The 24,856-nt window shown below is 48.5% G+C and overlaps 2 protein-coding genes across 2 annotated transcripts; both read left to right on the forward strand.

Annotated features, from left to right (window-relative positions):
• The first annotated feature begins 819 nt into the window (after positions 1-819).
• Positions 820-14,833, forward strand: LOC129835179 (zinc finger and BTB domain-containing protein 38-like). The gene is given in 3 exon segments (XM_055900616.1): positions 820-1,133; positions 5,983-6,219; positions 6,221-14,833. Coding segments are annotated over 2 exon segments (5,589 nt in total). The 5' UTR covers positions 820-1,133; positions 5,983-5,998; the 3' UTR covers positions 11,589-14,833.
• Positions 14,834-17,820: 2,987 nt separating this feature from the next.
• shbg (sex hormone-binding globulin) lies at positions 17,821-24,727 on the forward strand. The gene is made up of 8 exons (XM_055900620.1): positions 17,821-18,073; positions 19,905-20,005; positions 20,470-20,659; positions 21,201-21,362; positions 21,601-21,760; positions 22,753-22,898; positions 23,054-23,246; positions 23,594-24,727. The coding sequence occupies exons 1-8, from the start codon at positions 17,975-17,977 to the stop codon at positions 23,734-23,736; spliced, it is 1,194 nt and encodes a 397-aa protein (XP_055756595.1). The 5' UTR covers positions 17,821-17,974; the 3' UTR covers positions 23,737-24,727.
• Positions 24,728-24,856: the final 129 nt, after the last annotated feature.

Genomic DNA, 24,856 nt, shown 5'->3' on the forward strand with positions numbered 1-24,856 from the left:
CCACGGCAAGGCCACGGCAAGGCCACGGCAAGGCCACGGCAAGGCCACGGCAAGGCCACGGCAAGGCCACGGCAAGGCCACGGCAAGGCCACGGCAAGGCCACGGCAAGGCCACGGCAAGGCCACGGCAAGGCCACGGCAAGGCCACGGCAAGGCCACGGCAAGGCCACGGCAAGGCCACGGCAAGGCCACGGCAAGGCCACGGCAAGGCCATGTTGGCTGTCAATCAATCAATCAGTCGTACAGCAGGGTAGAGTTGGCCTTAGGGTCATACACACACACTCGCAGTGAACCCGAAACACACACCTGATTTTTGTCGCCATCGCTCGCTCCCCATAAACTTGAAACCTTTTAAAAGAAGCAATAAAAATAGAAGGCAGTGTGTCCCTGCCCTAATCTCTCTCTTTCTCTCTCTTTGATCTTTGCTTCTTCCTTTTCTTCAGTTAAGGGTACTTCCATCGGCCATCAGGCTATTGTCTGTACCCCCACCCATTCTGTATCCTAGTTCCCAGGCTTTTTTTTTTTTTGGCATTGGTCCTGTTTGTTTTCAGCCATTTTGGGGACTGGCAGTGCTCGTAACTAACTGCTTAAATGGCGTCCTCTGCCTTGCTCTCCCTCTCTCTCCCTATCTCGCCAGGCTTTGTGTATATAAAGTAGTGTGCGTGTTTGTGTGTCTGTGTGTGCGCACGTGTGTGTGTGTGTGGCTGGAGAACAACACTTCCAAATAAAAAGAGGATTGGATTCAGAGGGGGTGGGGAGGAGGTGGAGAGAGAATAGAAGAGATGGGGGGGTGAAAAAATTCACTTGCTGAAAAAAAAAAAAGAAGACAAAAACACTGAGAATCATGTGTCAGAGGCAAAACTGAAGTGAGCGAGCGAGTAGAGCAGGCGAGAGAGAGGGAGAGGGAGAGAGAGAAGGCGAGGGAGAGCGAGAGCCAGAGTGCGAGAGTCGCTCCTGCCCTCTTGTCTTTACACACTGCTGCCTGTGTGTGCCCCGTCTCTCACAGACGCGCACACACACACACAGTGGCGCGCTCACACAGACCGAGGGAGAGAGAGCCCGAGAGAGCGAGCAAGAGAGAGAGGGGAGAGGGAGAACACATCACAGCAGAGGTGCAGCAGGAGGTTTCCCGAGGTACGTTGTCTCGTTGTGTGCTTGCCTAGCAGTGAGAGCCTGACATGTTGCTCTCTTCTTCTTTTTTTCTGCCTGTTTTTCTCAGTCTCTCCATCGCCGGGGTTGTTGTTGTTTTTGTATGTCAGGAGAAATGGAAGATTTTATTAAGTGTGTGTGTGTGTGCCTGTGCACTGTGTGTGTGTACGGTGTGGCGCCAATAAGAGGCCTCGTCTCCCTCATCCTCCCCTGTCTCGCTGGCGCACCACGCAGTTCTTTTTCAGGAGCGATGACTCGTTCAGGGATTGTGATGAAACTTCACATTTCTCGGCGTCTTTTGCATCCGCGTGAATCAGTCCAGATCAAAGGGTCTAAGCTAGCGCTCGTGTGATCAAGGCGATAGTCATTGACATGACATGGTCTTTTGTATTTTAGGGGAACCTTTTCTCACTGTGACCGGTCGGACGATCTTCCTCCATGAACTTAACTCCCAAAAGGACACAGAGTCGGGGAATAACTCGAACATGCATGTCCCTGATATATAATCTAGTGCAGAGATTATGCTGTTCTCGTCTCTCCTGTTTCCTGGTTCTTTGGTGTGTCATCATATCCTCCTTATGCCAGGTTATTTTGGAAGCGGAAGGCGGTTCTTGCTGAACCTTGGAGGGCATTTTGACATCACAGCCCTATTGTTGTTTTCTTAACTAACTAAACCCTCCTTTTATTTTAACAAAGAAAAAAGGGTCCCTCTGTCAACTATTTCCTCATGGTGTCACCATGTCTGCCATGCCAAGCTTCTGGCTTCACTGTATGGGATATATGACCCACAAAACCACAAGGCTTTAGGGGTCATGAGTTATAGGGGCCTTGTTGCTTTGTGGCAGTTGTTGGTTTTCAGGTAGAGGTTTTTATTGGCTAGACTATGCCACTGGTATCCACTGGAAGACTTGACTAACCTGCCAATGCTGTTTTTACGTGCAATTTCCGCTTAAGCCATTCCAATTGTCCAATTTTTGAAATTGAGATTGCGACGAATTGGCATAAATATCTCGTTGATAGGAGTGATTTAAGCAGAAGCGAGTGTCTATGAAGTCAGGATTTGGCCCTTTTTGCTGGGCGATGCACCCTGGTTGAACGGTGTTGCGCTGTGTTGTAGCAACGGTGCTGCGGTCACAGCAGCAGCCCTCTGGGGACGTTGGAGCAGCGTTCCATGTTATCAGGGTTGTCCCCTCATTCACGTGGCCTCATGCTATCAATGCCCATTTAGTGTCTGGTAGCTGCTTACATCTCCAACAATCCTGAGCCTTTTTACGCTGCACATGACTAACAGGCCTGCGTTGTGTGTGTGTGTGTACGCGATGCCTTAAGAGGGACTGTGTGCAAAATTGAAAAATGATTTTGGGGGAAATTACCTCAAAGGTCAGTGGTGTAGTGTTTCCACTCTTACGACTCAAGGTACTTTTTTTGGGGGGGCCATCCCCTTCTCCTTAATGGTTCCCATGATTCAATTACAGGGGGCAGAATTCCAGGAATGACGCTTCTGGGTTGGTAGCTAACAGGCCATGGCGAGTGTGGTGTTTTTAACCTGGGGCAGGTTAGCTGGTGTGTGGAGTGGCATGCAAAATCGTAGAGATACTACAGTTTACACTGAGTGATTGGGGGAGGGGGGAGGGCATGTTGACACGTCCACCCTCCTCACTCCACTCCTCTTCTCCGCCTCCTACTCCCTCTGCCCCATCTGTTTTCTGGGCTGGGGGGGGGGGGGGGGGGGGGGGGGGGTTGTGGAGAGTTCAGTCTCTGTCTCCAGCGACAGCCCCCTTTTCACAGCCCAACTGGTGCCCCCCTGACTGGTGCCCCCCTGACTGGTGCCCCCCTGGCTGGTGCCCCCCTGGCTGGCCGTTCCACACTAGGGAGAGCCCAACCAACACATTCCTATTTCCACAACCCCACTCCACTCGCTCACGGTGCGGAACGAGCAAACTAACCCCCCCCCCCCCCCTCCACACACACACACATTTCTCCGTTGCTTGCTAGCTGAAACCCACCCACCAGTCTCTTGCAGTAACTAATCTATGGCTTGGCTCTACACATGAAGGAGATGGGGTCGGAGCCATTGCGTACTAACTGATTAGGGCTCAAGTTACTTTAATAGTAACGTGGTCATCGTGACCCTGGATTGTAGCATTGAAGGTTTTCTTTGACCAACTTCCTGTCGCGGATGTGATTCTGGCTAATGTTCTTCTACCTATCGTAGTGAGTCATTTGTCCCACAACAAGTGTACCTGCACGTTCAGTTTTTTTTGTGTGTGGTTGTGTTTTTTTCGCAGCACGGCGAGCGCAGTTAGACACATTCCTTCAGCGAACGTGGTTGTTTGAGCGGATCACCATACTTCAGTAAGGGCACGTTATTTTTAGGGGGCGAGGCTGGGTCCTTGGCACTCTGGGGGTCAGACGCTTGCTTGCGTGTGTGTGTGGGGGGAGGGTGTGTACTCGTGTGTGTGTGTGTGTGTGTGTGGGGGCAGGGTGTGTACTCCTGTGTGTGTGGTGCTTGTGTGTGCGAAGCCCCCCCATGTCACGCATGGCCAGTTTGTTGTTCAAGGCCCTGGTTGTGGCGATGCGGTTGTGTGCGTCACAGCGAGATGAAGAAAGAGAGAGAGAGCGAGCGGGCGGCAGATTAGTTTTCCCTTCGCGGCGCACCAGATGAAATCGTGACGTCTTTAGTCCTCATGTCGTTTCACGCTGTGTTGGCCTGTGAGTAGCTGGTGTCTAATATCAGGGGTTTCCCGCACGACAATGCTTTGTCACAGCGCAGTAAACATCCAGGTATCTACGTTTAGCCCTGTGCACGCTTCCTGCTAATCCGCGTAGTCTCCGTGTTCGTCTGTGTATCTGGGTAAATGAAGAGCAATGCTGTGTAGCTGTGAGACTTTATCTGTGTTTCGTTGCGTGTCATGTGACCCGATTTTAGTGTGTGCGTGGTGTGACCATTTCCTGCTTTTCTTTCTTTTTTTCTTTTAATCCACTTATTTCAAAGCTCTGCTTATTCAGTTCATTCCACCTATACAGACTCTCTGTGACGGGGTACTCCTCTGCTTCACCCCATTGTTTTGCATGTGTTTCTATAAGCAAGGCCATCCGCGACATCAGTAGTTTGTTTTTGTGGCCGTGTGTGTGCTTGCTGGTGCCTGTATGTATGGTTGCGTGCATTTGTGCCCATGGGGGCGTGTCTGTGTTTGTCTGCCTGTATGTATGGTTGCGTGCATTTGTGCCCATGGGGGCGTGTCTGTGTTTGTCTGCCTGTATGTATGGTTGCGTGCATTTGTGCCCATGGGGGCGTGTCTGTGTTTGCCTGTCTGTGCTGCTGTGTGTGTGCTGTGCGTTTCTGTTTCCAGCCTGGCCCTTTTCTCACTCCCCTTCTCCCTCTCTCTCTCCCTCCTCTTCCCTCTGCAATAACAGTGCTGACCTAGTTCCTGCCTGTTCAGGGCTGCCTGTGGAATTTTACAGAGGCCTGCCTGCCTTGCTGCTTGAAAACGCAGGCAGAAAAGCATGACTGAGGTTTTTTCTTCTTGCCTCACCATTAGGCCTCTACAGCCATCTTCCCCAATCTGTAGAGTCCATAGAATGGCCCGTGCTAAATATGTAATAACAAAATAATTGCCTATTGCGAATCTGCGAGCTGAATATGAATAGATAGCAGGCGAGTGGATCCGCTGCAATCGGCGTTCAAATTAGAATTGAAATGGGAAGCGCCCCGTCGACCGTTGCTCGTCTTCTCGAGCTTAACTGCGACAGAACCGGATGCAGTGGGCGGGGGGAAAATCCTCCACAACCCCCCACCCTACCCTCTCTGGCTCCCCTCCCTCTGCCTTCACAAATAATGGTTAGAGTCATGACCAGCAAATTCTGACCACTGCCAGGAATGGGCCAGCAGGCTGTGATGGGAATCACCCCCCCCCCCCCCCAAATGGGAACCTATTCTAAGTTAGCAGGGCTATGGGATGTAAGTCAACACTCTATTTCGGGGATTCTTGATTAAATCTGAACGCCTTCCAATTAGGCGACGGGAATGTTGTGGTACAGCCGAGATGGATCCTTGGAATGCCTTTCCCGTCTCTGCGTGCTGAAATCTAAACCAGCATTGCCACACAGTCCACCCTCTAGCTCTCTTTCCCTCCTCTCGCCATTCCCTTTTTTTTAATGTGTATTTATATTTATTATAGATCCCCATTAGCTGCTGCCAAGGCAGCATCTACTCTTCCTGAGGTCCAGCAAAATTAAGGCAGCGTATACGATCTAAAAATTAATAAAATCACATACAGTCACAGATTTCACAACACACCGTGTGCCCTCAGGCCCCAACTCCACCACTACCACATATCTACAGTACAAAATCCACGTGTACTTGTGTCTGTGCCTATGTGTGTGTTGCTTCACCGTCCCTGCAGTTCCATAGTGTTTTTATCTGTTTTGTAAATCTAATTTTACTGCGGGCATCGGTTACTTGATGTGGAATAGCGTTCCATGTAGTCATGGCTCTATGTAGTACTGTGTGCCTCCCATAGTCTGTTCTGGACTTGGGGACTGTGAAGAGACCTCTTGTGGCATTTTTTGTGGGGTACGCATGGGTGTCCGAGCTGTTTGCTAAGTAGTTCAGACAGCTCGGCGCATTCAACATTGTGTTTTGATGTTTTATTGCGTTTCTTATGCTACTTCTAGTATTTTTTTTTTTAGCGTGGTGGAATATTTGAAGGAGAATGTAGTTTTTTTCCTGGTATTTTACGTTAAAATGTAGAGGTTATCTACAGCGTTTTACAAAAAAAATGCCCGCAGGGATCCATTCTAGCTGTAACACTCATCTCTTGTTGTTTCTCAGGTTGTGAGGGCTGGTCATGGTTCCTCAGCCGGAGGTGTGCGACCCTGTCCACGCGAGCCTCTTCCTGCTGCGCCTGAACAAGCAGCACCTGGCCGCCGGGCCCGCCCTCTTCTGTGACGTCGACCTCGTCTCCGACAGCGACGCCAAGTTCACCGCCTGCAGCCAGTACTTCCGCCAGCTGCTGCTGTCGTCTTCCCCACCTCCTTCGGATCCAGTATTGGACACCCGCCATCAACCCCCTCTTCTGGGGGGCTGAGCGAGTCCTGGAGCTGCCTCACCTCCAGTCCAGAGTGCTGTCCAACCTGCTCAACTTCATCTATACCTCCCACGACCCCCGCCGGCACTACAAGGGGAAAAGGCTTCTCTCAGAGGCGGGCCTCAGCCTCGGGGTGCCCTTCTTGACCCACCTGGTTAAAGAAGAGGAGAAGGAACCAGGGGAGATGAAGGGTAAAAGCAGGCAGGGCCGAGCAGGGGAGGCCACGATGGATGATGGGGCAGACGGCCCAGAGAACGCTAAGATCACCCTCAGCTTCCCCCTCAGTGCCGCCCTGCCCGCCGCCCTCACCATTCACAACCACCGCCCCTCCTCGGCCATGTCCCCCCCCCGCTGCCGACACTCCTCCTCGGGCTCCAAGGGGTCCAATGAGGGGTCGTCATGGAAACTGGCCACCACGGACAAACGGCGGCCGTTTAAACAGCCCCGACATGACAGCTCTCCGTCCTCTTCCTCCTCCTCCCATTCTTCTTCCTCTCCCATGGATCTTACCGCACTGGTCAAAAAGGACACCAAATCCCCCCCACCTCTTTTCAAAGCCGGTCTGGACTCCCAGTTCCACAGGTTCACCCCCAGGTCCTCCAATGGGCCTATAGGGGGTTACCCAGGGGAGGGTCACAGAGTGACCAATGGCACAGCCTCCCCCTCAGACACTGCACAGATCCTGTTCAACCTAAGCGCCGTGGCCTATCAGACCCAGGGGAGGCAGGGCACAGAGAGAAAGGAGAAAACAGGAAAACAAGGAGGGAGGCTGGGTAGCCCACAAGTTGGACCAAACCTCCACCCGCCCACCCTCCACCTTCCTCCTCTTCCTCACCCCTCTGAGTCTTTCCTCCCACCCCCTCTTCCTCCTCGCTCCTCCTCCACCCCCCCAGATGGCCCCACGGCGGAGCTGATATGTGGGGTGTGCCACCGCCTCTTCAGCTCCGCCTCATCTCTCACGGCCCACATGCGGCTGCACCGTGGGGGCCGGGCCCTCAGCTGCCAGCACTGTGGCAAAGCCTTCATCCACAACAAGAGACTGCAGTCCCACGAGGCCTCCTGCCGGCACGCTCTGACCCCGGCCATCCCCTCTAGCCTCCCCCTTCTCCCCATCCAGCCAAAAGAGGAGCCCCTGGAGGAAGGGGAGGTTAGGGTGGAGGGTGGACAGATTCTGGGTGCAGGTGAGGAAGATATGAAGCCTGGCAAAGGGAAGAAAGGGCGAGGTCTCCTGGTTCGACACGAAGGCGACGTGTCCGAGCTGGTGGGGGACGAGGACCACTTCGTCAAGGTGGTGGACGGCCACGTCATCTACTTCTGCTCGGTGTGCGAGCGCTCCTACATGACTCTGTCCAGCCTCAAGCGCCACTCCAACGTGCACTCGTGGCGCCGCAAGTACCCCTGCCACTTCTGCGACAAGGTGTTCGCCCTGGCCGAGTACCGTACCAAGCACGAGGTGTGGCACACGGGCGAGCGACGCTACCAGTGCATCTTCTGCTGGGAGGCCTTTGCCACGTACTACAACCTGAAGACCCACCAGAAGGCTTTCCACGGCATCAGCCCGGGCCTCATCTCCAGCGAGAAGACGGCTAACGGCGGCTACAAGCAGAAGGTCAACGCGCTCAAGTTTTACCGCCTGCTCCCAATGCGTTCCCAGAAGAGACCCTACAAGACCTACAGTGACTCCCTGGCCAATGGCCTGCAGCTGCCCCCTTCTGACCCCTCTTCCGTCCCTCTGCCCCTGGACTGCAGCCTGCCCGACTCCCTGGACCCCGGTGACCTGCGCAGCCTCATCAGTGGCTCTCTACCCAAGGGTGTGAAGCCTGACCCTGAAGAGTTCCCTGCCGGCTTCCCCCTCACAGTAGCTCTAGAGCAGAGAGAGATCCGGCTCCCTTCCCTAACAGGCATGGCCCTAGGGAGAGTAGCTGACAGAGAGGCAGCGTCCGAGAAGGTAGGTAGTCGTGGCAGCAGCTCCAAGGTATCCGTTGGCAACCGAGGTAAAACTCCCAAGGTCGGCGGTAGCCCAGAGTTGGGTTTGTCCTCCGTGATCACGTACGGCCACCCCAAGCCGTCAGTCATAGTGCATGGCACAGCAGTGTCGTCCGTCATTGTCCATAGCAACCAGGTCACCTCCGGGGGTGGGAAAAGCCCCCTGAGCAGTCCCTCCCCTGAACCTATCAACAGCCAGACACTCCCCAAGAGCAGTGCAAAGCCTGTTAAAAAGCATAGGGAAAGTACGGAGAGCCATAGGAAGAGAGCTAAATTAGTGGACAGTTCAGACGCCACAGAGGAGTCGGAGAGGAGATCAGAGATGGGTAGGTCCCATCATAAGTCCTGCAAGAGTGACGGCTCCTCAGCCAAACAGTCGTCCACAGGGTCAGAGGGCAAAGGAGCCGGGCCGCTGTGTCAGATCACGGTGCGGATAGGCGAGGAGGCCATGGTCAAGCGCAGTATCTCCGAGACGGACCTCAAGAGGGACAGGAGCTCCCCTCCTTCCAAAGCCAAAAGGACATACTCCTCCCCACAGGAGACCAAGGAACCTCGCCACTCTCACCACCACCACCACCATCACCACAAACACCGCTCCCATCGCAGCTCGAGCATCGGAGCCGAGGGGGAGAGAGGAGGAGATGGGGAGAGCAGGAAGAAAAGTCCCATAGCCCCGGGCAAGATCAGAGAGTACTACTTCCGCCAGGAGGTGCGCAAGCAGGGGGAGAGTGAGGACGATGAGGACAACCTCTGGAGGCCCTACTATTCCTACAAACCCAAGAGGAAGGCCCCGCACGTCCACAAAGCAAAGAACTGGCAGGCCAAACTGCACTACAAACGCTCCCTCCGGCTTATGAAGAGGGCCGAGGGAATCGTGGACCATGTAAATAAGGAGGCAGAGGAGCAAGACGAGGAGGATGGAACGATGGATGAGGTGGAGGTGAAAGATCACATAGGGCAAGAGAAGGGAGAGGTACTTGAATCCCTCAGTATTTCCGCTATACCTTCAAAAGACAAAGAGGGGGAGGAAGAAATCCAGGAGGCCCACCTTAAGACCATTGATCCTCCCCTGGCTTCTCCCCAACCCCCTCTGGCTACCTCAGTCTCCCCTATGGACACAAAACGCCGGCCCTGGTCCGATGGGAGCGCGTCGGAGTGCGATACGTGCGGCCGCTGGTTCTCCAGCTCCAGGAAGCGGGATAAACATGAGCTCAGCCACCTGCTGGAGTTTGTGTGCCTCCTTTGTAGGGCCCCTTTCCCTTCCAGGGACCAGCTGGAGGATCACCAGAGAACTCTGCACCCCAAAGCCCCCGACCCCCTGTCCGTGCCACCCCAAGCGGGACCTCAGTCCAGAGATGAGAGCATGGAGAGGGAGACTAAGCTGGCAGAAGTAGACAGGGCGAGGGAGAGGGTTATACTAGGGAAGGGAAGTCCAAGTCGCCTAAGTAGGAGATCGTTGGCGAGACACACCTGTCCGCAGTGCCATAAGGTATGCAAGACATCCTCGGCGCTAAACCGCCACGTGAGGCGCCACGAGTTAAGCAGCTCCCCGGAGAGGGAAAGGGAGGAGACGCAGCCAGAGCCAAAAGCAGCAGCAGAGACTACAGTTAGCACTGCTAGCAAAGACCTAGACACCATGAGTGGCCATGTTCCCGTTGTTCAGTCTATCCCAGCTATCAGCTACCCTGTCCCAGAACCACAGCATAGTAGCGAGGGCATAGAGGCACAGCAGTGTGCGGGCCAGCCTAGCAAAGTGAAAGCAGGGCACTGTATTCCAACACTGTGCAGTAGCCCTGAACTCAATGAACTCACAACTCCTGTTCCTGACAGAGCGCCCAGTCCACTGATTATTCAGCCCACTTCAGAGATCCCCATGGCCGATATCCCCAGTTCAAACAGGCCCACACCCTCTCCCTCCTCCTGCACCTCGGCCCTCCAGGGAGTGCTGGTCATGAGCAGTGGAGCTGAATGTCTGGACTACCGGACCCCCAGGAAGAGGAGTCTGGAGGGGCAGAGCCACAGGAGAACCAGCCCTGCACCTGTCACGGGACCACCCACCGCTTCTCCGAACATGCACCTGACCTCGCAGATGAGAATCAACCACACTGCTGCTCCTCCGTCCGTTGCTATGACAACAGTGCTCCTCCGAGGGGTCTGTGGCGTGAAGCGGGAGGAAGATAGTGTGGAGAAAGGACTGAGGCAGGGATGTGGGATGGGCCTCCTCCATCATGCTGGTTTTAAGGACTCACCAGTGGCCCAAGATGTCAGGGTTCCGCCCTTGTCCAGGAGCCCCAGTCCCAACCAAGCACAAGACCTGACCATGTCCTCAATCCTAGCCAGGGAGGTGGAGAGGGAAAGGCAGAGAGAATGGGAGAGGGATATGGAGAGAGAGCTGGAAAGGGGGAGGCAGAGAGAAAGGGATATGGAAAGAGAGCTCGAAAGGAGGAAACAGAGGGAGAGGAATATGGACAGAGTGCTGGAAAGGGAGAGGCAGAGAGAAAGGGAGATGGAGAGGGCTCAGCAGACTAGGGGTGCATCTCACCCCCCACAGGAGCAACTCAGAGACAAGGAGGTGATCCTCCTGGTACCCAAAGAGGAGCCAATTAGTCCTGCACCGTCCCCTATACACACACCCATTCAAACCACTATTAACAACCCTCCCTTGCAGAGGCGGCCCACCATGTCCCCATGCCTCTCCCCCACTGCCATGGACCTGCTGATGCAGGCCAACCGCCAAGTTTCCCAGTCCATGTGTGGCACGCGGGGCCCCGAGAGGCTTCAGTTGCCCACTGGGTCGGTCGGTGGCATCGACCGCCCCTCGGCCCACGCCCTACTACTCCCACGGGTCCCCCCACCGTCCGAGGCAGAGCCTCAGGACCACTCCCCAGTGCCATCCAGAGACCCTCACAGAGGGGAAGTCACTGCCAGGGGATATCCCATGCAGGACTACCCCCTGCCCCTCATCGTCCAGAGCGGCTATTGCTCTGGAAAGAAGCAGGAGGACAACCTGCTCATGTCCTACCCAACCGGGCCTCTTGCCTTCGGGCCGTTGGGGAAGATGATGCCTACCGGGGACCTAGCCAAACTACCCTTCTACCCCGACCCGTACCATCTGCTCTACGGGCCACAGCTGCTGGCCTACCCCTACAACCTGGCCTCCCTGCCCATGGCTCTGAACATGATGGCCCCTGGGGACGACAAGGTGGCGCCACTGCCCTTCCTCCCTGCCCTCTTCAACTACGCTGCAGCAGCTGGTCCCTACACTGGCATGGTGCCACACCACCTAATGGCCAACCCCAGCCTCTACAACAGCGGTGGCGGCAGCAGCAAAAAACAGCGGGACAGCAGCAACGGCAAGCCGTAGAAGTTGTAAAGAGAAGTGACACTTTTATTATATTTTAAAAGTGGATGACCAGGCCTGTGGTTGAAGAAGGGGTGGAATCATCTCCTTTGGTTACTGAGTACACTTGCACAGTCCCCGGACTCTCTTTTTGTAAAGTAGCAATCAGAGCCTAAGCGTTGAATCGGCAGAGAGGATGATGGGAGGAGGATGAGTGAGGAAAGAAAGGACACATTCATCATTACAGACGGATATCCCCCTCTCCTTTCCTCTGGCTTCTGTTCTCATGTCTTTCTGTCGTACTAGTTCTACACTAGCGCTTGGTTAATTGTCTTCTCCGACTCGTTATGATAATATCTATAATAATAATAACAGCTAACAGGGTGTGAAAATGTTTCACTCTGCTTCCCTTTATAGTGACTGCATAATACTGGTCATGATAAAACCTCTCTAGGGGGACGCTTTTTAGGGAAGGAAAGGGATCAGCTTGAAATGACATCAAATGAGTGTGTGGCGTGCGATCGCTTATGTGACCGTGTGCTCCAGGTGTTTGTGGGAGCTGTAACGTGACCTGTGTGTAGGAGTTATGCAGTTGTGCACGCTGGGGTTGGCTTCTGTTCGTTTGGCGTGTCTGAATGCGAGTGGCTGTACGGCTGCGGTCTGCCATCTGCGCGCTGATCATTCCATGGGGGTTCAAAGGTGTCAGCAGCATTCCAACACTAGAATAGCCCTTTTATAGGTCTGTGCATAGTTCAGTAGAAGGAGTTCTTCTATTTCCAGGTCCCGAAGTAGCAATGCTAGCTAACCGTATGGATGGAGTAGAGTCTGTACTTGAGACAATGGCAGATCTTGTGGGCTTATGTTACTATAGTGGCTAGATGAGTCTGCTTAGGGGTTTCACGTTAGCTTTTACCTTGCGCTAAACAGCTGCAAAAAGTTCCTATAAAAGGGGGGAGTCTTGACAAGTCTTGTAGCTGATTTGTAAATGTACTTTAGCTGTAGCTGACCACTGGGCGAGAAACACGGGTTAGTGTAGACCACGCACTTCCTGTTCTCCTTGTACTCATCTCATTTCTTCCAAGGATTGAAAAACAAATAAGAATAGGTCGGTCTTTTAATGTTCGGTGGCCCTTTTCCTCCCCCTGATGCCTCCTGGTGTCCAACAAAGACACAGTCCGTTTACTAGGCCGGTTTGAAGAGAGGGGGAGTGTGGAAGGGAAAACAGAGCGATGGAATCAGGGCAGGGCAATTCCTGTGATATCTGGAAAGAGCGAGCGAGGGAGATTTTAAAAGAGAACCACAGAGGCCAGGCGCACCTAGGTCAGTACCCTCGACGGAGCTTCCGGGTCAAATCAAAATGACCCCTCCCCTCTTACTGAAAGGGCATAGAAAAGGACAACGGAAATCGAGTTGGATGGCGCCACAGTGGCTCCCGTTTTGTGTAAAACAGCTTTTTCGTGTCCCAATAGCTCCTCTCTTCTTCTGGGGCAGAGAAAGGTGACGTCGTTGTAGGGCCGGGCGTAGCAGCATCCGTTGTGCGGCTCGGAGTTTCCCAGATGTCGTGTGGGACTTTTTCTGTAATGTCTTTCTCTGTACGTTACATTTGTTTGTTTTTGTTTGACTTTTATATCACCTTTTGCTAGCGAGACAGAAGTGGCTTCAGCAAATTAAAGGGGTTTCGAGTACACTTATGAATATGAATGTCGTTTTAGTTAAGTGCATAAAGTTAGACGGGTTTCAGTTTTTCCGACTTGAAACATAGCGTGTGGAGAGCCGTTATGAAGTCTGGTATGCATAATTACAGTAGTCCTAGGAACATGTCAAGAAACTTAGATTCTGTATCCACAAAAGCATGAGCAACACTCGCTTCCTGACAGTTTGTATTATTCTCGATATCCAAAATCTCTCACGTTTTCTTTCCCATGGCTCCTCATCCTCTGTCGCCCCCCCCCCCCCCACTATCTCAGCTCACCATCTCTGTTTTGTTTTGTATTTGTTCTGCAGTAGAACCCCCTAAAAACAGAGCAGCTGCCACATTTATTTCTCACAATCCATATGGGAGCTGTCCAATTATCCCCTTTCCTCCCCAAACGTGCACACTTTACACAGCCTCTTTTTGGAGTGTGTATGGTGTGTGTGTGTGTGTGTGACGAAACCGCTGCACTGTTCCTTTCGGGCAGGAGGACGGAAACACTGAGTAGCCAACTGCAGGGGCTCACGGCCTCGACTTGGTTGTGGTTACAAGCCTTTTGTGTGTATTTCTGTGTGTGTGTGTGTCTCTCTATGCGTGTGTCTGTATGTAGCACAGGAGGTTGGTGGCACCTTAATTGGGGAGGACAGGCTCGTGGAAACGGCTTGTGCGGAATAAATGGAATGATATCAAATAGATGGAGCACGTGGGTTCCATGTGTTTAAAGCCATGCCAATAGCTCCTTTCCAGCTGTTATGAGCCGTCCTGCCCTCAGCAGCCTCCACTGGTATGTGTGTCTGTATGGGGGGGGGGGAAAGGAAAACCGAAACGCATCTGCCTCTTAGCAGTATATCCCTCGAGGTACTGTATATGGACAGCCTGTGGTTTTTTTTCCGTGGTTTTCTTCCAGAGCCCGCCCCCGTCCCCGCCCCCGAGGCCATTTCACTAGATAGACATGTTTTTGTGTTTCGTTAAAAAAAATAGTTTTCTTCTAACATATTTTTGCCATCGTGGTGATCAATCACTGACCCAAACGCCTGCAAATAGACACAGAGTAAATTCTGGTGACGATATACATATTCACATTTATGTTGAGTAAGTTCAAATGAATTGTGCCTCCGCTTCAGTATATTTAAACGTAGCTGTATTCAAATGGTTTGGATCTTCCAGATTTCAGACAAGGTGCCTTTTGTATGGCTTAAGAAATGGAAATGATACATGGGTGAATTTATCAAAATGGCAAATAACCGGGAGCAAAGTTGTGGCTTAATGTGCTATGAAGCTGGTCATAGTTCTAGGGGTGTGGCTAAACTGTTTGGTATTGTGTATGTTTAGGTAAATACTGTGCCATAGTTTTTAGAGTCCACAAATATGTTATCGTTTTGTTTCTTCTTCTTCAAATATATGAAATGTTTTAATGTTGCCTGATAACTTTGTCTGGATTTGATACAAAGGCTTGTAGCCACAGCTCTCCCAAAGTCCCTTGTTTGTTTCTTTAACACTTTCCTCTTGTTCACATCTTTCCCGCTCTTTCTCCTCGCTACAATCAAACAAATAAAGTATTAACCTGATGACCCAACAGGAAGTCTCATGTCTGATTTGAATATCTGCTCTGAGACAAAACAATAGGCGCTGTTATTTTTTTCAATAATTGTGTAACTTGTTCCTCTACAAGAAATAAAAAGATCTGTAAGGTGAAGTTTTGGTTGGTTATACATGTGATTGTTGAAGCATGTATATTACATAATAGCTGGTGTTGTACTACCCCACCAAGCAATACAGCTGTTACACTTGTAGGGGGGGGGGGGGGAATTTATGCATAATAAATCAACATATGCACAGTGTTGGAAAAAGTACCTAATTGTCATACTTGAGTAAAAGTAAAGATACCTTAATAGAAAATGACTCACGTGAATATCACCCAGTAAAATACTACTTGAGTAAAAGACAAAGTATTTGGTTTTAAATATACTTAAGTATCAAAAATAAATGTAATTGCAAAATTATACTTAAGTATCAAAAGTACAAGTATAAATCATTGAATATTGCTTATATTTCTTGTTTTTATTTATTTATTGATGGCTAGGGGCACACTCCAACATGCAGACATCATTTACAAATGAAGCATTTTGTGTTTAGTGAGTTCTCCAGATCAGAGGCAGTAGGGATGACCAGGGATGTTGTCAAAAATATTTAATTGGTCAAGTGAAGATACCCCCAAAAAGTACTTTACACCATATGCATGACTTCTCCCCCTAGTCAGGGCTGCCCAACCCTCTTCCTGGACATCTACTGTCCTGTGGGTTTTCAGTCCAACCCTCTTCCTGGAGATGTACTGTCTTGTGGGTTTTCAGTCCAACCCTCTTCCTGGAGATGTACTGTCCTGTGGGTTTTCAGTCCAACCCTCTTCCTGGAGATCTACTGTCCTGTGGGGTTTCAGTCCAACTCTAATTTAACACACCTGATTCTACTAATTAGCTGCTCAAGACCACTACCTGAATCAACAACTAGCTGAATCAGATATGCTAAATTAGGGTTGGACTGAAAACCTACAGGACGGTAGATCTCCAGGAAGAGGGTTGGACTGAAAATCTCCAGGAAGTGAGTTGGACAGCCCTGCCCTACAAGCTCATCATAATTATGCATCGTTTTCCACCAGAGGGAGGTATTGGGTTAAATCCACGAAAGGAAAGGGTTTCTAGGAGGTGGTTAGTGAAAGGTTTTGCTTGAGGGCAGAAGTGAATTTCCAGTAACATCTTGTTTGAATCCTCTCTGACGAGTGACACTCGGTGGCTCAAGAAGGAACTGCTACATATTCTTTCCCTGTAGTGTAAAACCCTTGGACTCTTCTCCAGTGAACTATGGAATCCAGGTTGTCTGTCTGGTTGCAGGACATAAGCTGACTGGCACAAAATGTTAATCGGAGCATTTGATTTGCACTGCCCCAAAACCTACCTAGAAAGGCAGGGACCTAGGAAGAAACCTAGGGTGGCCAGTCTTCTTTTGGCCGGGTGGAGATTATAAGGCCAGATCGTTCTTCAAAACGTTCAAACATTCATAGATGACCAGCAGAGTCAATAGTTCAACGCCTCAGTGAATGTCAGTTGGCTTTTCATAGCCGAGCATTCAGAGGGTGAGAGCAGGTCCGGGAGAGAGAGAGTTGAAACAGCAGGTCCAGGACAGAGAGAGTTGAAACAGCAGGTCCGGGACAGAGAGAGAGAGTTGAAACAGCAGGTCCTGGACAGAGAGAATTGAAACAGCAGGTCCCGGACAGAGAGAGTTGAAACAGCAGGTCCGGGAGAGAGAGAGTTGAAACAGTAGGTCTGGGAGAGAGAGAGTTGAACGAGCAGGTCCAGGAGAGAGAGAGAGTTGAAACAGCAGGTCCGGGACAGAGAGAGTTGACACAGCAGGTCCGGGACAGAGAGAGTTGAAACAGCAGGTCCGGGAGAGAGAGAGTTGAAACAACAGGTCTGGGAGAGAGAGTTGAACGAGCAGGTCCGGGAGAGAGAGAGTTGAAACAGCAGGTCCGGGACAGAGAGAGAGTTGAAACAGCAGGTCCGGGACAGAGAGAGTTGAAACAGCAGGTCCGGGACAGAGAGATGAAACAGCAGGTCCGGGACAGAGAGAGTTGAAACAGCAGGTCCGGGACAGAGAGAGTTGAAACAGCAGGTCCGGGAGAGAGAGAGTTGAAACAGCAGGTCTGGGAGAGAGAGAGTTGAACGAGCAGGTCCGGGAGAGAGAAAGTTGAAACAGCAAGGTATCACATAAATGTACAGTTAATAACAATCAATTTTTTTGAGTATTAAAGAAATCCTTTCAGATTTGGTGAAAACTTGGGTGGTAATGTCAGAGCAAGATGTCAGGACACAGTGTGACGTAAAACCAATAAGATCAAATATTTTGACACCTTTGTCCAGTGATAGCTTTCCTGTTGTTGCAGGGTGTAAAGGGAGGGGCACTCTGTACCGTTCCTAAAAGCACAGTGCAGCCTCAGATGACCATACAGGAATGCTGCCATTCCAACACGCCAAAGCTAAGGCATACACACTTAGTCAGTGCTCTCCCAGCAAATAGTCACGGTCTCAGTTGAGCTGGTAAACAACCATCGGTCGACTAAGGTCACTCACCCAGCATACACTGCTGTCTGTTTCTCCATCGCTAGAGAGATAGTGGTGGAGCACATTGGCCAGAGGGGACTCATCAGTTGCGATCTCATTATCAGTTGATAAAAATCATGCCTGGATCTCTTGTACTGTATTCTCTTAATAGTCACTGTTAATCACTTTAGTCTACATATTGACAAGTTGGTCTTCTGCCTATGAGTGCAGAAATATTTTGTCCTGCATTCTGTTGGCTTGCCCTGTTACTGTAACTATTGCCCTCTTCCCCTCACTTTTATTGCTCTCGCTTTCTTTTGCCTCCTCGACCTCTATTTCTCCTTTTCTGCATTGCACTTTCCCTCCCTCTCTCTCCCAAACAGTTTGACACAAACAAGCAACAACTTTCCAGGAAATCAATAGCCGCTGACGATGTCGACATGTTTGCCCTCTGGTCTCTGGCGGGCTCACGTAGCTCTGGCTCACTCCAAAACAGGCGTCAGAGTATCAAAGTAGACCATTAGCCCCACCACTAGTACCTCAGGGCTAGTTCAGAGTGAGTGGACCAACCGCTGTGAGGTTCTGGACACTGGTAAGCCTACTGAGGGTCAGGGGTCTGAAGAATGGGCTCGTTAAAGACCATGTCAGGTGGACTGCTGCTGGGTTTATGTCTCACCTTGCTGGGATGGGGAGCTGAGGGACAATGGAACGGACGCCTCAAGGTACGTCAAAATTCTCTCACTTTTTGAAAATGTACAGGTTGAATATGTAACCAAGGTGTTTTTCTCATGAAATTGATTTTTCGTGGTTCATTTAGTGGTTAGAGTTTTGGGCCAGTAACCGAAAGGTTGCTAGATCAAATCCCCGAGCTGACAAGGTAAAAATCTGTCGTTCTGCCCCTGAACAAGGCAGTTGTTCCCCGGTAGGCCGTCATTGTAAATAAGAATATGTTCTTAACTGACTTGCCTAGTTAAATAAAGGTTAAATAAAAAATGTAAATGATCATTGGATTGGCCCAAGGGATAATATACAATATTGGTCGTAGTATTGCCTTAATCTCTCAAGGACAGACTATGTAAACATCTGACCAAGATCACCTTAACAGTAACACAGAGAACTTGAATTGCGCAGTGAAAGAGAGGGGACTTTGCTCAGTAGTCTGTGGGCGGAAAACAGTATGTCAGGTCACCCTATGTCTATTCCACTGATTTGAGCTCACCCACATTTTGCTGTATCACTTTACTAACATATTTATGACTCATTGTACAAAGGAAAATACCATATGTTCATATGTCTATTTCTCCGTACATTTGGCATCATGTTCAATAGATGCACAAGCATAAGGGTGTCGATGTGCTGTGTATATTCCCTGCCTGTAAGAAGACAACATTGAAACTTAGCGGTGTGTATGTGAATGAATGAGCAGTATATTGAGCATACTGTAACATGTGTTGTATTGTACATACTGTAACATGTGTTGTACTGTACATACTGTAACATGTGTTGTACTGTACATACTGTAACATGTGTTGTATTGTACATACTGTAACATGTGTTGTACTATACATACTGTAACATGTGTTGTATTGTACATACTGTAACATGTGTTGTACTGTACATACTGTAACATGTGTTGTACTGTACATACTGTAACATGTGTTGTACTGTACATACTGTAACATGTGTTGTACTGTACATACTGTAACATGTGTTGTACTGTACATACTGTAACATGTGTTGTATTGTACATACTGTTACATGTGTTGTATTGTATATACTGTAACATGTGTTGTATTGTATACACTGTAACATTGGTGTTGTATTGTATACACTGTAACATTGGTGTTGTACTGTATACACTGTAACGTGTTGTATTGTACATACTGTAACATGTGTTGTACTGTACATACTGTAACATGTGTTGTAGTGTACATACTGTAACATGTGTTGTACTGTACATACTGTAACATTGGTGTTGTACTGTACATACTGTAACATTGGTGTTGTACTGTACATACTGTAACATGTGTTGTATTGTACATACTGTAACATGTGTTGTACTGTACATACTGTAACATGTGTTGTACTGTACATACTGTAACATGTGTTGTACTGTACATACTGTAACATGTGTTGTACTGTACATACTGTAACATTGGTGTTGTACTGTACATACTGTAACATTGGTGTTGTACTGTACATACTGTAACATTGGTGTTGTACTGTACATACTGTAACATTGGTGTTGTACTGTACATACTGTAACATTGGTGTTGTAGTGTACATACTGTAACATTGGTGTTGTAGTGTACATACTGTAACATGTGTTGTATTGTACATACTGTAACATGTGTTGTATTGTACATACTGTAACATGTGTTGTACTGTACATACTGTAACATGTGTTGTACTGTACATACTGTAACATGTGTTGTACTGTATATACTGTAACATGTGTTGTACTGTACATACTGTAACATGTGTTGTATTGTACATACTGTAACATGTGTTGAATTGTACATACTGTAACATGTGTCATGTTTTGACACACAGAAGGAGGTATCGGGCAGTGGCCCTATCTACCTTGGCCAACAACAACGAGGCACCTGGTGGCCCCTGATGCAGACCAGAGAAAACCTGACGGAGGTCAAAAGGTCAGTCTGCTTAACATGACCACGAGAGGGGAAAAAACAGCACAAAAAAACAGCACCATTCCAATACTTTTAACATGCACCCTTCCTTCCTTTCTTAACATTTACATTTACATTTAAGTCATTTAGCAGACGCTCTTATCCAGAGCGACTTACAAACTTAAAGTTGAAAGACGATTGGACAGGTGTAAGCATGGGTTACATGCATACATAACATAGTTTTCATAAAATCTGAACGTTTTACTGACTCAAAGAGAGCCCAACTTTCCTTAAATTATACTTCCTACATCTCTGTGCTCTATCATACAAACCATCCATTTTGCTAACCATCTATTTTGCTAACCATCCATTTTGGCAAGGAGAAACGACCAAAACATTCACTCTAAGCAACAGTCAGTCAAAGTAGCAACTAGGAAGACACATGAATGACTAGTGATAGACTTCTTTCCCATGTCTTTGGTCTACAGCATCAAGTCCATGTTCCAGTTCCGGACGTTTGACCCCGAGGGGGTGGTGTTCTATGGGGACACCAGGGAGGGAGAGGACTGGTTTGTTATGATCCTCAGGAACGGCATCCCTGAGATGCAGATCGGGAAAGCAGACATCCTCGTCAGTGTGCAAGGGGGATCCAAACTCAACGACGGCAAGTGGCATCTGGTAAGCCTGTGTAACCGATGTGAAATGGCTAGCTAGTTAGCGGTGGTGCACGCTAATAGCCTTTCAAACGGTGACGTCACTCGCTTTGAGACCTTGAAGTAGTGGTTCCCCTTGCTCTGCAAGGGCCGCGGCTTTTGTGGAGCGATGGGTAACGATGCTTCGTGGGTGACTGTTGTTGATGTGTGCAGAGGGTCCCTGGTTCGCGCCCGGGTCGGGGCGAGGGGACGGGCTAAAGTTATACTGTTACACCAGGTGACATTCACTCTGCATTATGGGTAACTTATAGAAGCCTGGCACGCAAGTCTAGGTGTAAAATCAGGTGTGTACCAGTCACTTCTAATAGACCTGTGTGTAATGCATTATGAATTAATTTATAGAGGCTGTTATGAAGGCCTGTAGCAATGTGAAAGAAAGCACTTTCAATTCGTGATACACTAGTGTATCAAATGTATTTGAGGCTTTATTCACTGCTGACATGATACATTTCTATTCTGTGATATAGATGTACTGTACTGTTTCTGGTTCTGTATGCATACTGTAGGTGGAGATCAGTAGCCAGGGGGATTTTGTGGTGCTGGAGGTGGACGGCCAGAAGGAGTTGGTGGTGGGACTGAAGTCCAAAGAGACCATGGAGGTTCTGACAGGCCAGATCCGCCTCGCCCTCGGGGGAATCCTGGTCAGCCTGGACAAGCTGCTCCTCCCGGTATGCTGGAGCTATCTGTCTGTCGTTTGGTGTAGACAGGGATTGATTGACTGAACTTGGAAATGGACTGGTCTCGTTTAAAAATTGGTTGTGTGTGAGAGCATGCGTGCTTGTGAATGAGTCTAATTGCTAGCTTTAATGTTTGTGTGTGCTAAGTGTGCTAAGTGTGTGTGGGGGGGGGGGGGGGGGGTGTATAAACGGTCCTGATACTGTACTTGTGTGTCTGGGTGGTCTCCAGTTCCAGCCAGAGATGGATGGATGTATCCGGAAGGGGAACTGGCTAAACCTGAGCACCCCCTGGGAGACAGAGTTGATTGGGGAGCCCTGGCCCTGCTACCAGAACATCCAGCCAGGGAGCTATTTCCCCGGAGATGGACTGGCTGCATTCAACACCACAGGTAGATATATATTGAAACGAATGTGGGGCACACACAATAAAGACTGGTGACTGTCTAAGAACAAATTAGCAAACAAAATCATTAGCCAACAACAAAACGCTACTCGCCTTGGATCCAATCAGCATCCTTTTGTAGTTTTAACTGAAGCGAAGCAGGTGATCCCTATTCTACCTTCTGTAAAGACAGGCCCTATATACCAAAGAAGGTCTGATGGTGAAGTGAACAGGCTGTGAGGCCACACATAGCCTGAACAGTATTGGGTCTACCCAATTTACCTGTATATGTCCATATTTTAATTGTTTACTTTTTTATTTCACCTTTATTTAACCAGGTAGGCCAGTTGAGAACAAGTTCTCATTTACAACTGCGACCTGGCCAAGATAAAGCAAAGCAGTGTGACACAAACAACAACACAGAGTTACACATGGAATAAACAAACGTACAGTCAATTTCACAATAGAAAAAGTCTATATTAAGTGTGCGCAAATGGCATAAGGAGGTAAGGTGATAAATAGGACATAGTAGCGAAGTAATTGCAAATTAACACTGGAGGGATAGATGTGCAGATGATGATGTCCAAGTAGAAATACTGGTGTGCAAAAGAGCAAAAAAGTAAATCAAAACAATATGGGGATGAGGTAGGTAGTTGGGATGAGGTCGGTATATACAGATGTAGGATCTTAATTTGATCACCCTGTTGCAGGAGAACTTTTCTGCAATGCAGGAAATGTTAAACTTGTAGTGTATTTGAGGTTTAAAAAGGCTTCTGAAGTTTGTAATTTCCGCTTTGAAATTTCACTTGATTTAATATATATATATATATATATATATTAACCCCTACAAAATGTATATTGATTATAATCCACATAATAATTCATATTTCCTGTTGCTGCAGGATTATTTTCCTGCTGTAGCAAACTGGCTCAAATTAAGATCCTACATCTGTATATTCAAATATTGGGATTGATTTATTCATATCTGTCCCCCTGTAGACCTCCCTGGCCACCAGACAGAGGAGGGTGGAATTACTATTGACATCCATGGAGACTCCACTAAGATGGAAGGAACAGTTCTGAGCTTGAAGACCCCTGGGCAGGAATTGCCCACAGTAACAGTGAAAATAAACAATAACCCAAAGGTACCAATCCCACCATTCTAATTTCATGACAATATGAATGTTGGATTTCAGCATGTAAACAGTCACAATCACAGTTCGTAATCGTGGTTCTTTGACCAGTGCAATACCAATTTGATACAAATGTACATCCATGCTTTCCAACTTTTGTGTGGCAGAAAGTCATACTGACCATCCTCAAGCGTGACACCATCACCGAACAGAGTTTCAGCAGACTGTCCCTAACCCTGTTGAAGAATCAAGTGAACATGGACATCGATGACACGCAAATAACATTTGAGATCGACAGTATACCTGACTTTCCTAGAAGCTGGAAAGAGGGGATGATCCTTGCATTTGGGGGGCTTCCAGGTGAATTTGTGAGGAGATACTTGAAGTGTTTTGAGGATACACATGTACCAGAGGAGGCTGGTGGGAGGATCGATAGGAGGACATGTTCATTGTAATGGCTGGAATGGTATCAAAGACATCAAAACCACATGTTTGACTCCATTCCATTCCAGCCATTACAATGAGCCCATCCTATCGCTCCTCCCATCAGCCCCCCCCTGACAGGTACCAGATTTATCCTAAGTTACAGCTAACAGCTATCAGGCGTCTACACACATATTGATGCTGTGGAATCTTGAAATGTTGTTTATTTTTTCCCCTCTCTCCATCCCCCCCGTCCCCCTTTCTGTGGTTCCTCCCGCTCTCAGGTGATGGAGTGTCTTACAGTAGCAACCAGTACCTGAAGGGCTGTCTGGAGAAGATCCAGGTCCAGGGACAGGATGTGGATCTGGACCGGGCGCTGTACAAGGACCTCTCCGTTTCCTCCCATAGTTGCCCCTCAGAAGTCTGAACCAAGGCTTTCCTGACAGATCAGATCTGTGATGACTGTATAGATAATGTCATTTATCTCCATTAATCGCCCTTCCCTGGTCGCATAAGCCTAATTACAAATCCCCCCTCCCCTGTCTGCATTTTAACTGGCTCAGTCAGTATTCCTTTACACACAGTCCTAATTTTAACAATGGCTAAGAGAGGTTTGACCATAGAATTAGGAATTAGAATACTAGAATGGAAAATAACCTTCTTATGATGGTCCAAAGGTCAGCCATGTTGGTGAGGGAGTTGGTCAACCATGGTTTACCAGCGCTGTGATAAAATATTGTGTATAATAATGAATGTGATGAATTTATCTGCACAGTATGTGTTTTAGCTAGCTAGCCAGCCAGTTTTAGAGAAATGATTCCATGAAGTGCTCTAATTAACTGCCAATATGGCAATATTCCAATCAAACAATGCAGTCAATCCACAGGCATACACTGGCTGAAGTCAGTTGATGATAGGACTTAGACAAGTTGTAAATGCAACAAGTAGTGTTATTGCATCATATAAACGGCACTCACAGCTTTCTGTTTACATATATTTTAGAGGCTATTTATACAAAAAAATTGTATAAAACCCATATAAACTTTATTTATAATTATATGACAATATTGTAGGTTGACTATAATTTCATTACACAATTTCTGACACATCACATGCCTTACTTTTATGTTCCTACTTAAGTAAAAGCAGGAAGTGCATCACCTATGGCTCTACTGCCATTCATTCCAATTAGACTCGTTTTGGATTTCTCCCTGACCAAGATGGCTGCCATTTTGCCCCATTGTGGAACTTTGAGGGTTTATGACATAGCCCCTCTAGTAATTTAATAAGATCTCAATGGGTTTGACAGTCTTTATTTGCTTTTGACCAGGTTATGGAGTGTAAAATGAGCAGATGAGATGGGCCATTGCTTTCTGAATTTTCTGTCAATAAAGATACATTGAGCTTGTAGTAGATGATCCTGTTGGCGCATCAGTCTCATTATTGTGCAATATAGAATAGGACTAAATCTAATAACTTTATTTAAAGTGTAGTTTGATTCTATTGTATTTGGTTCTATTCTTTAACTTAGATTTTTGGTTGAGATG

The sequence above is a fragment of the Salvelinus fontinalis genome, chromosome 36, assembly GCF_029448725.1.
Source record: "Salvelinus fontinalis isolate EN_2023a chromosome 36, ASM2944872v1, whole genome shotgun sequence".
NCBI lineage: Eukaryota > Metazoa > Chordata > Actinopteri > Salmoniformes > Salmonidae > Salvelinus > Salvelinus fontinalis.